A 12777-nucleotide genomic window follows, 5' to 3' on the forward strand; every position below is an offset into this window, starting at 1 on the left:
CTCTCTCTCTCTTCTTTCTCTTTCTCTAGCTCTTATTATGCATGTATATATATTATATATATATATATTGTAATTTATATATATACATTATATATATTTACATATGTGTATATATATAATTTATATATATTTAGATATATATATTTGTATGTATTTATTTTATATATATATATATATATATATATATATATATATATATATATATATATATATATATATATATATATATATAGAGAGAGAGAGAGAGAGAGAGAGAGAGAGAGAGAGAGAGAGAGAGAGAGAGAGAGAGAGAGAGAGAGAGAGAAAGGTTACTCTCCGTCATTATTGCTATCCAAATTTGTAATGACTGTTAATTCTTCTATCTACATATGACTATCAGTTTTCTCATCTTTTTAATTATAAATCAGACTTAATTTTTTAGCATTGAAATTCACCATGTTGTTTCAATTCGACTGAAATTTTTCCATTGCACAGATCCTAAGATTCTCCTTTAAATGGAAATCAGCTGATATCATGCTAACTAGTATTATTATAATGCCCATATAAATCAGTACCATCGTCTTGATAGTGGTCATCAGTATTGTTAACCTAAATAAATGCCAGTGTGTACTGTCATCGATGTCAGTACTGTACTGCCATTCTGTATTGTCTGTACTGTACTGTACTGCCATTCTGTACTGTACTGCCATTTTGTACTGTACTGAAATCGATGACAGTACAGAATGGCAACTGTTACAACTGTTACCTAAACAATTGCCATTCTGTACTGTATTTACTGTACTGTACTGTCTGTACTGCCATTCTGTACTGTACTGGACTGTCTGTACAGCCATTTTGTACTGTACTGACATCGATGACAGTACAGAATGGCAACTGTTACCTCAACAATTGCCATTCTGTACTGTCTTTACTGTACTGTACTGTCTGTACTGCCATTCTGTACTGTACTGTCTGTACTGCCATTCTGTACTGTACTGTACTGTACTGTCTGTATTGCCATTCTGTACTGTACTGTCTGTTCTGCCATTCTGTACTGCACTGACATCGATGACAGCAAAGAATGGCAACTGTTACCTAAACAATTGCCATTCTGCACTGTCATCGATGTAAGTAGCAAATATGAAAGAACATCCTCTCTTTGATTCGTTAGACTTCTCCAGGGTGAAAGTGTGGACTCCACAAACTGCAAGTTCTTAGCTTGGGCTCTGGAGTGTAAATATAACCGGAAATTAAGGTCACCTTTCTGTCTAAAGCAGGCCAGACCTAATTGTACTGCAGCTTAGTAAAAGTGGGTAGCAATTTCTTGAGTCATTTTTCTTTGTAGAATGCCACCTTGTGGAGATGGGATATTACTTCGGTTAATTTGACAGTGCTTGCAAACCATGTTGTGAATTAACTGATATTTTGTTATAAATAGCTATATTTTTTTGCTTAGTCTTGTATGCAAAACACCTTATGCCATGTTAACTGACAGAGTTGTTTTCAGATCATCATTATTTTTCTCTGTATATTTATCAACTCCGTTTCTGCGCCTTCCAGCGAAGTTGATTCGTCGCCATATTTATTATTATTATTATTATTATTATTATTTATTATTATTATTATTATTATTATTATTATTATTGACACCACACCAGTAACGCATCTTCCTTGACAAAAAAAAATCACTGTTTTTTCACACCTTCCTTAAGGGTTTCAGTAAAAGTACATGAACGGAAAAACCTCATTATTATTATTATTATTATTATTATTATTATTATTATTATTATTATTATTATTATTATTATTATTGACTCTACACCAGTAAAGCATCTTCCCTGACAAAAAAAAGTAAAAAATATGCGGAAGAATCAAGGCTACCGAAAATAGACCTATCCTTCGCTAATTCTGTATGACCCGCGACTCATGAAACTTTAACCACGGCCCGGTGGTGGCCTATCCTATATCATTGCCAGAAGCGCGATCATGTCTAACTTTAACCTTAAATAAAATAAAAACTACTGAGGCTAGAGGGCTGCAATTTGGTATGTTTGATGATTGGAGGGTGGATGATCAACATACCAATTTGCAGTCTTCTAGCTTCAGTGGTTTTGAAGATCTGAGGGCGGACTGAAAAAAAATGCGAACGGACAGACAAAGCCGCCACAATAGTTTTCTTATACAGAAAACTAAAAATCACAGCTCCCTCTCACCTTCCTTAAGGGTTTCAGAATCCTGTGCTTGATCCTGTCCTTGAATTTTTTTCCTCCCTCAGCTTATTAGCTAATTGGTGCCTCTGCAAGCATGTGTGACTGGCTACATTTATGTCGATCTCTGGTGTCGTGTTGCTTGCTCGACATGCAAATAAATGCGTAAGTAAGTGTATTAGTAAGTGTATTTGAGCTTGACCGTGTTCTCATGTAAATTTCCTGGAGCAACAACGGATTTTGCTTTGTTATATATATATATTATATATATATATATATATATATATATATATATATATATATATATATATATATATATATATATATATATATATATATATATATATATATATATATACATATTTAATATATATTAATAAAAGGAGCCGTTTCTGTCACTCCAGTTGATAGATTCCTAATCTAAATCTCTGCTTGGAGGAAGATTTTATCTATAATATCTGAGTCTCAAGCTCCTTTTGAGAGGTTCATTTTATATAGTGTATATATGTATATGTACATACACATATACTGTACATATAATATATATTTGGCATTTTAGACAAGTTTCTTTCGGAAGGCCCATCTTTATGAAGTATACTGTTGGTCGCTGAGTTATTGCAATGCAGTATAATCGGGGATTCTTGTTAGTTATGAATATTTTTAATATATGCTGTCATTACTTGTTTACCAGGAAGGAAGTCGGCCTTTCGTAACTTCTTATGATTTCATAGAGTTTTGGGAGTATATAGATATCACTATATCAGTTTGTCGTGAGACAAATATTTTCTCTGGGGATTTTTTTATTGGCCATTCACCGATTTTCTTGCAACTTTCTGAATTCGTTGGGTATCGTGTGAACTATATATATATATATATATATATATATATATATATATATATATATATATATATATATATATATATATATATATATATATATTTCTGACCCACGTCAGGATCGAACCCAGCTCCCTCAGTTGAAAGACCTGGCTTGATCCTGATATGAGTCAGAAAGTTATTTCTGTTCCACACGTGATTGTGTTGCTTATGTATGTATATATGTATATATATATATATATATATATATATATATATATATATATATATATATATATATATATATATATATATATATTATACACATATATACCCATATGTGTGCGTGTGTGATAATTTGCAAAGTACAAGAATGCTGGAGAGAAAGTTGGAAAATGTATTCTGAAAATTAAGCTGTTTTAACGAAGAGCATTAACCCCCATGTGCATAATCCCCGTAGGGGGGGTTAGCGCCGTTAGTGCACCTCATGTGGTTCACTGTAGGCATTACTTAAAGTTCTTTGCGGCGTCCCTTCGGCTCCTAACTGCAACCCCTTTCATTCCTTTTACTGGACCTCAATTCATATTCTCTTTCTTCCATCTTACTTTCCACCCTCTCCTAACAATTGATTCATAGTGCAACTGCTTTGAGGTTTTCCTCCTGTTACACCTTTCAAACCTTTTACTGTCAATTTCCCTTTCAGCGCAGAATGACCTCATTGGTCCCAGTACTTGGCCTTTGGCCTAAACTCTATATTCAATTCAATTCTTATGTGTATAACACAGAACGTAATGGTGACCAGGGATGTGTCTTGACCAAAACTAGTTTATTAGGTCAAATCCTAGGTCAGAGACAAAAATTTAAAACTAATGCTATCGTTTTATGTGGTTTGAAATATTACTAGTGTGTGACTAATCACGCCTCGTTGAGGACGAATGGTTTAATAGGCTACGACGAGATATAATCATTATTCAAAGATTTATTGAGGGTAACTTTTGGAAGGAGAAAAACACTCACTACAAACTCTGCAAATAACATCCTACCGGACACTTTTAATTTATTTGAAAACTTGTCTTTTTTTCTGTGTCCGACGTCATGTTTGTTTATACCTGTGTGTATCTGAGCTCTCGACCTTTATTTGTGGGACAGGAATTGTTTGTGTAGCTTTGAAAATGTTCCAGAAATGAGCTTTAATTATTGTTTATACGAGCGGGCATTCGACCTTCATTTGTGGGTCAGGAATTGTTTGTGTAGCTTTGAGAATGTTCTAAAAATGGGTTTCAATTATTGCTTATACGAGTGAGCATTCGACCTTCATTTGTGGGACAGGAATTGTTTGTGTAGCTTTGAAATTATTTTAAGAATGAGTTTTAATCGTTGTGTGTGAGAGTGATTATGAACCTGGTCTTTTAACAGTGGGTTAGACTTTGTAATTATAATTTTGTTTATTTCTTAATCAACACGTCTTTGGATGCCAGTTCGTGACTTCTGACAGCTGGTCAGGATTGATCTCCTTGTCGGAGTGTGTGTGGCAATGAACATGTTTTGTATGAGCCCTTGGATAGAGCTTTTCCTGGTAGCATTTTCCCCGAGATGTAACCGAGTGCCACGACCTTTCCCTGAAAAAAGCGGGACGCCATATCTTAAAAACCAACCATAGAATTTTCTTGAAAATAATCTCAATTTGTTTCCCACACCCAAATTACTGTTAAAGAACAACTTCCCAACCTAACCTAACGTAACATAACCTAACCCAGCCTAGCATAACCTAACCTAGGAACATGACAAAAAAAAGAAGGGGGGGGGGTGCTGGTGCAATACTAGCATGCATCTCAGGAATTTGTTTCCTGGTAATTGATTTTTTGGCAATGTTACGTGTTGACGCTATCGTTTCTTAGCAGGAGCCGAACATGTTAGGATGATGGGATCTGTTTTATTATAGCACATCTATATAATCCATTGACTTTGGTTAACTTTGGGTGTTTGTGTTAAAAAGCCTCTGATGCATTAGGTCGAAAGTATCTTGCTATTATATCATTGATTATTTTCTAGGTTTTAGTAAATTTGGAAGTGGCTATGTTAGGAAGAGTCATGTACATATGTGTCCTTCGAGATGTACTCTCTCTCTCTCTCTCTCTCTCTCTCTCTCTCTCTCTCTAAATATTTTTAGGTGTCAGCACTCGAGTTGTTGGTAATTGTCTTCCTCAGAGTATATTTCAGTAATTTTCAACCCTCTCTTATTTCATACATGTAAAGATTCATTGTATTTTTTATATCATATTGTGTTTTTTAGATTTTGTTTCTCTCTCTCTCTCTCTCTCTCTCTCTCTCTCTCTCTCTCTCTCTCTCTCTCTCTCAAATATTTTTAGTAATTTCCAAACTCTCTCTCATTTCATACATGTAAAGATTCAATGTAATTTTTTTATATCATACTGTGTTTTTTAGATTTCTCTCTCTCTCTCTCTCTCTCTCTCTCTCTCTCTCTCTCTCTCTCTCTCTCTCTCTCTCTCTCTCTAAATATTTTTTGTAATTTCCGACTCTCTCTCATTTCATACATATAAAGATTCAGTGTATTTTTTATATCCTACTCTGTTTTTTAGATTTTGTTCTCTCTCTCTCTCTCTCTCTCTCTCTCTCTCTCTCTCTCTCTCTCTCTCTCTCTCTCTGCACATTCTTCTTTTTCCTGGCAGCATCTTACCTGACAAGGCAGCTTCGGGATCGAAGGACGGTCTCGCAGGCGACACTCGCCTCTGCTGCCCCCATCTAATGAGCCGAAATTTGCATACGCCACGACGGAATAACAGGCCTTCCAGGGGTGTTGTCGGGGTTGGAGGGGGCGACTACCGGGGTTCCCCCGGGGTCTTCAGGGGCTAGGAGGACCCGCCGATATGGGTGCAGGGTCGGACCGGGAAGGAGCCCACATTCCTCTGCCTTTTTTTTTTTTTTTTTTTTTCTGCTTTGGTCTCCCTTTGACTACAGTGTGAATTGTGATGTGCAGAAAGCCTTGCTGGCTCTTCTTCTTCTTGTTTCTTCTTCTTCTTCTTCTTTTTCTTCTTCTTCTTCTTCTTCTTCTTCTTCTTCTTCTTCTTCTGTGCCGTCGTCGACTTTCAGACTTTTCCATTTATTTCATTTATTTCGCGTCCATGGATTTTTCGTCTTTCTTCTTCTCCCTCTGCGTTTTGAGAGCCTTGCTGGCTCTTCTTCTTCTTGTTTCTTCTTCTTCTTCTTCTTCTTCTTCTTCTTCTTCTTCTTCTGTGCCGTCGTCGACTTTCAGACTTTTCCATTTATTTCATTTATTTCGCGTCCATGGGTTTTTCGTCTTTCTTCTTCTTCTTCTTCTTCTGCGTTTTGGGATTTTACGCGCTGCATGCAGTTTCTGCAAGAGAGAGAGAGAGAGAGAGAGAGAGAGAGAGAGAGAGAGAGATGATACTGTGGGTGTAATGGGTCCATCTTGCAGCCTCAGGCGACTGCAGTACAGCCACGCTACCTCTCTCTGCCTAGCCGTGGCCATGTTAATCAGTCTCAAAGCTTAGACTCGCTCTTGTTAAGCAGTCCTTGCTCCCCACCCCCTCCCCTCCTTCCCACCCAGTGTTCAGGCCCACCAATTACCCCACCCATCCACCCACCCTGCACCCTTCTGCTGTTGTTAAAATACAGGAGGGTCCTCTATCTCTCTCTCTGTCTCTCATTTTTACACTGTGTATATATATATATATATATATATATATATATACACATACAAACTTGTATGATACAGTATATTAGAAAGTTGACATATATATACATATATATATAAATATAAATATATATAATATATATATTATATACATTGCTCAATTAATGAAGGAAGAGAAACAATGGAGTGCTGTACAGCCTTTTGACTTTTAGTCCTTTCTCCATTGTTTCTCTTCCTTCTGTGGATTTTGTCTTTTTATTTATTCATCATTTTCATATTTCGTGATTCAGTTATACATACATATATATATATATATATATATATATATATATATATATATATATATATATATATATAATGTGTGTGAGTGGAATTGGCAGTATGGAAAGTTGAATCCGGCCCACAGATTACCTTGTTAATTCACCTTCCGGAGTAAGAGAAAGCATCAGTGATAAATTGAATTAATCTTATGACTATTTTGTAAACGTGATCCATGGAATGTAAACTGTAATGTTTTGGTTATGATGTGAAAATATAATGTCAGTGATAATGTATTCTCTTCAGAAGGAAAAAAAACCCTAACTCTCCTCTAACTCTCTCATTGATGGCAAGATGCATGAGTTTTTTTTTTATTAGGTGGAGATGTCACGGCTGGTTTGTTACAACCAATAGAGGGTTTAGCAAGTCTTTGATAAAGACGTAATGTTGTGTTTCCATTGATAAAACAAGAAATTGTAAAAATAAAAAGTCAGACCTCTGGCAGGGTTGAACCAGTCCTTTTGATAAAACGTAATATTGTGTTTTTATTTATGTAAGAAAATTGCAAAATAAAAAGTCAGACCTCTCTCTCTCTCTCTCTCTCTCTCTCACAACTTTTTCTTGAAAGGGCCCATTTTGTTTTCATCTCTCTAAGAGATTGTAAAATAATAAGTCAAACCTCTCTCTCTCTGAACTTGCTTCTGAAAGGACGTCTTCCCATCCTCTCTCTCTCTTCTCTCTCTCTCTCTCTCTCTCAATCTCTCTTTCTGAAAATCTCTTCCCATCTCTGAACTCTTCTTCCCTGAATGGCTTCTCTGAAAGGACGTCTCTCTCTCTCTCTCTCTCTCTCTCTCTCTCCCCAAACCTTTTCGCTTTGTTGTGAATGAACAGTATGACTTCCTGTATGTAAATAAAGCTCTTCGGGAGGTCAGACACGGTCTTGATAAGTAACGGGCCCTCGCTGTTAATTGTTGCTAATTACCAAATGCTGTACTCCGGCGATTAAAAAGATTCCCCCTAATGGTCTGATTTTCTCGAGCCAGCGCTGACATACTTATTCAATTTGCAATCGCGCATTTATGCGTTGTGTATGTCTCTCGGCATGAAAAAAAAAAAACAAACAAACTCTCATTAGCGTAATGTTGATTTTTAAGTATGCATTAGCGCCCTTGTATCGCTAATTCGAAAGCCGCTTATTCAGTCGCATGTTGGATGTAGAGTAATGAAGTCGGGTAATTCTCGTGTGTTTGTTGCGGGATGGGGCTGCTTCGGGTTGCGTGTGATCAGCTGATAGATAGATAGGTAGAGAGATAGATAGATAGTTAGAGAGGGAGATAAATAGAGAGATAAAATGCTTAATACTCTTGGAGCACTCGACGCTTTGAATGGCAGGAGGGCGAAGCAGTAAAGTGTGCTCATGTTAGAGAGAGAGAGAGAGAGAGAGAGAGAGAGAGAGAGAGAGAGAGAGAGATGGGGAAGACGTCCTTTCAGAAAGAAGTTCACAGAGAGAGAGAGAGAGAGAGAGAGAGAGAGAGAGAGAGAGAGATATGGGGAAGACATCCTTTCATAAAGAAGTTCAGAGAGAGAGAGATAAAAGACGTCCTTTCAGAGAGAGGTGAGAGAGACGTCCTTTCATAGGAAGTTCAGAGCGAGAGAGAGAGAGAGAGAGAGAGAGAGAGAGAGGTTGGGGGGGGGGCGTCGGGGAGTGGAGGGAACACTACTTAATGCCCTGTTGAAATTTCTCATACGACTCGTGTACCGCTACATTAATTAGAATTGGTTGAAGGTACAAAGAGGGAGAGAAAACAGTTTAAAAGTTGTTTAGTGACTAAGGGTGGATAATGACTCTGGCTTCCCCCCCTACCTTTCATTTTTTTTCTTTTTTTTTCTTTTTTGTTTACCCGGTTCATCACATTTAATTAAACGTCCAACCCACCGTAATTCATGTTTGTTTTGTTTCTTTGTAGTGTTCTGTAAAAGAAAACCATTGTGCCGATTTTGTCTGTCCGCCCGCACTTCTTTTTCTGTCCGCCCTCGGATCTTAAAAACTAATGAGGCTAGAGGGCTAGTAACTGGTCTGTTGATCATCCACCCTCCAATCACCAAACATACCAAATTGCAGCCCTCTATCCTCTGTAGTTTTTATTTTATTTAAGGTTAAAGTTAGCCATAATCGTGCGTCTGGCAACGATATAGGACAGGCCACCACCGGGCCGTGGTTAAAGTTTCATGTGCCGCGGCTCATACAGCATTATACCGAGACCACCGAAAGATAATCTATTTTCGGTGCTCTTGATTATTTAATGTACAGAAAACTCGATTGCGCCGAAGAAACTTCGGCGCATTTTTTACCTGTTTTTGATAGATGTTAAGGCATTTATTTCCTTTTTGCTAAATTGTAACGAATGCTCTTATCACGGGATAGTATTATTTGTTTAGGCTTGTTAGGTAATCATATTTTTTTGTATCCTGCGGATTGCGATACACTCATTTGTCTACGATAACTTTGCGATAAAGATTTGTTTCTTAAAAGCAGAATATTTTCTCTCTTTGACGCGCAGAGCAGCTGCGTTTTATTTATCTTTTGCATTTTCCATATAAATTCTTTGTTGTTGAAATATAAGAATGTGTTTTAGACTGTTGTTGAAAGATTATAAGTATAGATTTTTACACGTTAAAAAATAATTGATTGTTTCATTGGGACCATTAGTGTATTTTTTCTCACTTGTTTATTTTTATGATATGTTACCGCATTTTTTCCATTTTTGACACCATATTACAACATTTTTTTTCTCTTTTGACAGGTGAAGACATCGTGAAAGGATATTACAAAGCTAATCACATTCACTGAAGAACCGTGAATCCCGGAATGTGTCCGCTTGTCCCAAGCGAGTGATTCTTGAGTGTTTGTGTTTACTGTCCCAAGTGGGATCATCTGGGATATCGTTGTGTCACTGAGAATTCCTCTGTGCTTATCACTATTCCTCCTCGTGTTTTCGCTGGGTACGATTTTCGAGTAACAGTGCCAATTCAGTGCCCAGTCACAGTGCCAGAGTTTGTGCTATTTATGGTGCTATTATTGTTGTGACCGTAAGTTGGAGTCACTTCATTAGTTTTAAAATTAACAAGTGAAAAAGAAAATCAAGTATATACCGATATTCTTCCATAGAATAGATGACAAATTATCTTAATGTAGTAAGTAGAGGCCAGATTAGTATCTTGAAAAAGGGGGCCTGTGATTGTGAATTATAATTGTGCTTTGTGATCAAACTACATCAGTCAAACCCAATCACCCGTTAATAAGAGTCTTGATAGAAAAAAAAAATATGACGATTTGAAGTAGCTGCGTTTCCAGTACAAAACGTCACTGGTTTGAAAAGACTTCTCGGAATAGCAGAAAATTATGCAGTTCCATAGCCTTTTGTCAAGCGATCAAAACTGTGGTTGTTTCTTCCAAGACACGGGATAAGGTCTTGAGAGATCACCCAAAGGAGGCCTATAGGAAGTACAGGCCTAAAAGGAAGCTTTGTTACTATTTGTGAGGAGACTGTCACGTTTTTTATACTCCGCGACTTCCGATCTCATTTGCATTGAAAAAAAAAAAATAAAAATGATCGGTGGCTTTTGCACGATCACCTGAACAACGGTCGGTCTTCGGAGAGAAGGATAAATATTGTTTCGTGCGCACGCCTTTGATGATCACTTCCGAAGAGCTGTGTCGTTTAATTTCTCGACTGGGCTGAAAAATAGAATCCGATCCACGATGAAGGTAATCAGTGAATACGGCTTTTTGCTCCACCGTTATGTTGTCGTGGCGTGAAAGCTCGTCTTCTTCTTCTTCTTGCCGATTGTAAATAGGAAGTGAAGTCATCGGTAGTAGTAGGAGAGTGCTTTGTGTGCTGTTGTTGCAAGTGATGTCAAGTGTCGCACAGACTTTTTAGAAGGTGTACATAGTGTACATGGTTTGTGCAATTGTTCTTCAAGGGGAAAAGCGACCCTGTTCCCCAGTCCTCCAAGACACAGCAAAATGGGGCAAAGCTACGGCCGCCATAACGATTCTGAAAGTAAGTGTATTTAAAGCTTCTGTTTACTTTGGTCGTCAAAATCTTTTCTGTAATAATTTGTATTTTGTTTTCTGTTTTAAATATTGTGTGGAATTTTTTTTATTTATTGCTATTATTTTCTTTTTCGAGTTGTCTATATCTTAGGTATATTAAATACTTATCAATATTACGGATTTGCCTTTAGTACAAACTTTTAAGATTTTTGTAAATGACTGCAACTATCTGCAGTTTATATGATTTCCTTTAGTCTTTGCTTGTGTCCGTTCTCAGTTCTGTAGATCCTGCGTGAATGTGATTCTAAATAACTGGTGTAATCCTAACCTTCCACCCTTAAGGGCAGAACCTATTAAAGATCAGTTGGAGGCTAGGGTTTTGTTTTAATGCGAAAGGAAAATGGGAATCATATTTTATTCCAAACTGAAAAAACAAAGTTGCTGGATTATGTGGAGAATAAGTGTGATTTTTTTTAGGCATTTGATCTTATTTTCTTATATATCAATATATTTTCTCGGCTTTTTTCTTAGCCCGTGAAAGAAAACACATGACCTCCCTTGAAAAACTATGTGAAATCCTGGACTTAGTGACAGTGCTCTCTCTCTCTCTCTCTCTCTCTCTCTCATGGCGAAGTCTCTTGGTTATAAACTTGACTCTTGTAGTTAATTCTTGTATATATATGATATCAAAGAAAACACACACATCTGGCTTACGCCAGTGAAAGTGACGAGATAATGTCTCTCTTAATATATTTAAGAAGGCGCAGTTATTCATCACGCTTAATTGCACGGGATCCTGTATCCCCATGTCAGCGATGTTTCTCCTACATATTATTATAATCAGGACCAGAAACCTTCGGTAGCCACGTCACCAATTAGCGAGGCAGTCCTATATAATTGGGAGGCTTTTCCAACTTGTTGCTGCAGCCGCTCCACTTAGCCGCTCAGCCCATCGTGTGTTGCAACAAAAGACTCCCACTTCATCGTTCTGACGCGTTCAGGCTTTTCGCATCCGACAATGGAATCGTGACGTCGCCTGAGCCGTAGAACGAAAGGGGGGACTTTCACTTACGGCAGGCTTCAAGGGTCTTTAAACGAAAGCTTTGGGCAGCCGGACACGATCTGATGATGTGTGGTGTTTTGATCGGTTCGCCTGCGCGTTATATATCATTTTTATTGCTGAAGAAACAAATCTGCAGTTATGGATGGTTCATATTTAGAAATAAATCTCTGCAGTGAGTTTTTGGGGAATCTGTTTGTTCCTCTTCTACAGAGAGCTTTCGGGAATGTGCTCGATTCCTCTTCTCAGTTGGTTGAAAAGGGGAATTGAACAGAATCCCGGAAAGGGGAATTGAACAGATTCCCGAAAAGGGGAATTAAACAGATTCCCGAAAGCTCTCTTTAGAGATTTTTATTTTTAAACGTGGCTCATGTATTTCAAAATAAATTTCTACGGAGAGCTTTTTGGGAATCTGTTTGGTTCCCCTTCTACAGAGAGCTTTCGGGAATCTGTTCGATTCCCCTTCTCAGTTGACCTGATGTTCTTCTCTATCTAACTTTTCTTTCTAGTTAGTTTTCTGTAAAAGAAAACTATTGTGACGGCTTTGTCTGTCCGTCCGCACTTTATTCTGTCCGCACTTTTTTCTGTCCGCAATTTTTCTGTCCGCCCTCAGATCTTACAAACTGTTGAGGCTAGAGGGCTGCAAATTGGTATATAGATCATCCACCCTCCAATCATCAAACTTACCAAATTGCAGCCTTCTAGCCTCAGTAGTTTTTATTTT

At 37.5% G+C, this 12777-nt stretch overlaps 2 protein-coding genes across 4 annotated transcripts in view; both read left to right on the forward strand.

Moving 5' to 3' along the window:
* Nucleotides 1-10077, forward strand: part of LOC136840735 (retinol dehydrogenase 13-like) — a 256460-nt gene extending 246383 nt beyond the window's left edge. For both annotated transcript variants that reach the window (XM_067107559.1, XM_067107558.1), the window contains one exon: nucleotides 9741-10077. In XM_067107559.1, the coding sequence (XP_066963660.1) occupies nucleotides 9741-9755 (15 nt within the window). In that variant the 3' untranslated portion in view covers nucleotides 9756-10077. The remainder of the gene's footprint in view (nucleotides 1-9740) is intronic.
* A 739-nt stretch (nucleotides 10078-10816) lies between these two features.
* Nucleotides 10817-12777, forward strand: part of LOC136840734 (F-box/LRR-repeat protein 7-like) — a 398409-nt gene continuing 396448 nt past the window's right edge. For both annotated transcript variants that reach the window (XM_067107552.1, XM_067107553.1), the window contains exon 1: nucleotides 10817-11000. In XM_067107552.1, coding sequence (XP_066963653.1) covers nucleotides 10964-11000 — 37 coding nt within the window. In that variant the 5' untranslated portion in view covers nucleotides 10817-10963. The remainder of the gene's footprint in view (nucleotides 11001-12777) is intronic.

This window comes from Macrobrachium rosenbergii, chromosome 8 (assembly GCF_040412425.1).
Source record: "Macrobrachium rosenbergii isolate ZJJX-2024 chromosome 8, ASM4041242v1, whole genome shotgun sequence".
Classification (NCBI taxonomy): Eukaryota; Metazoa; Arthropoda; class Malacostraca; order Decapoda; family Palaemonidae; genus Macrobrachium; species Macrobrachium rosenbergii.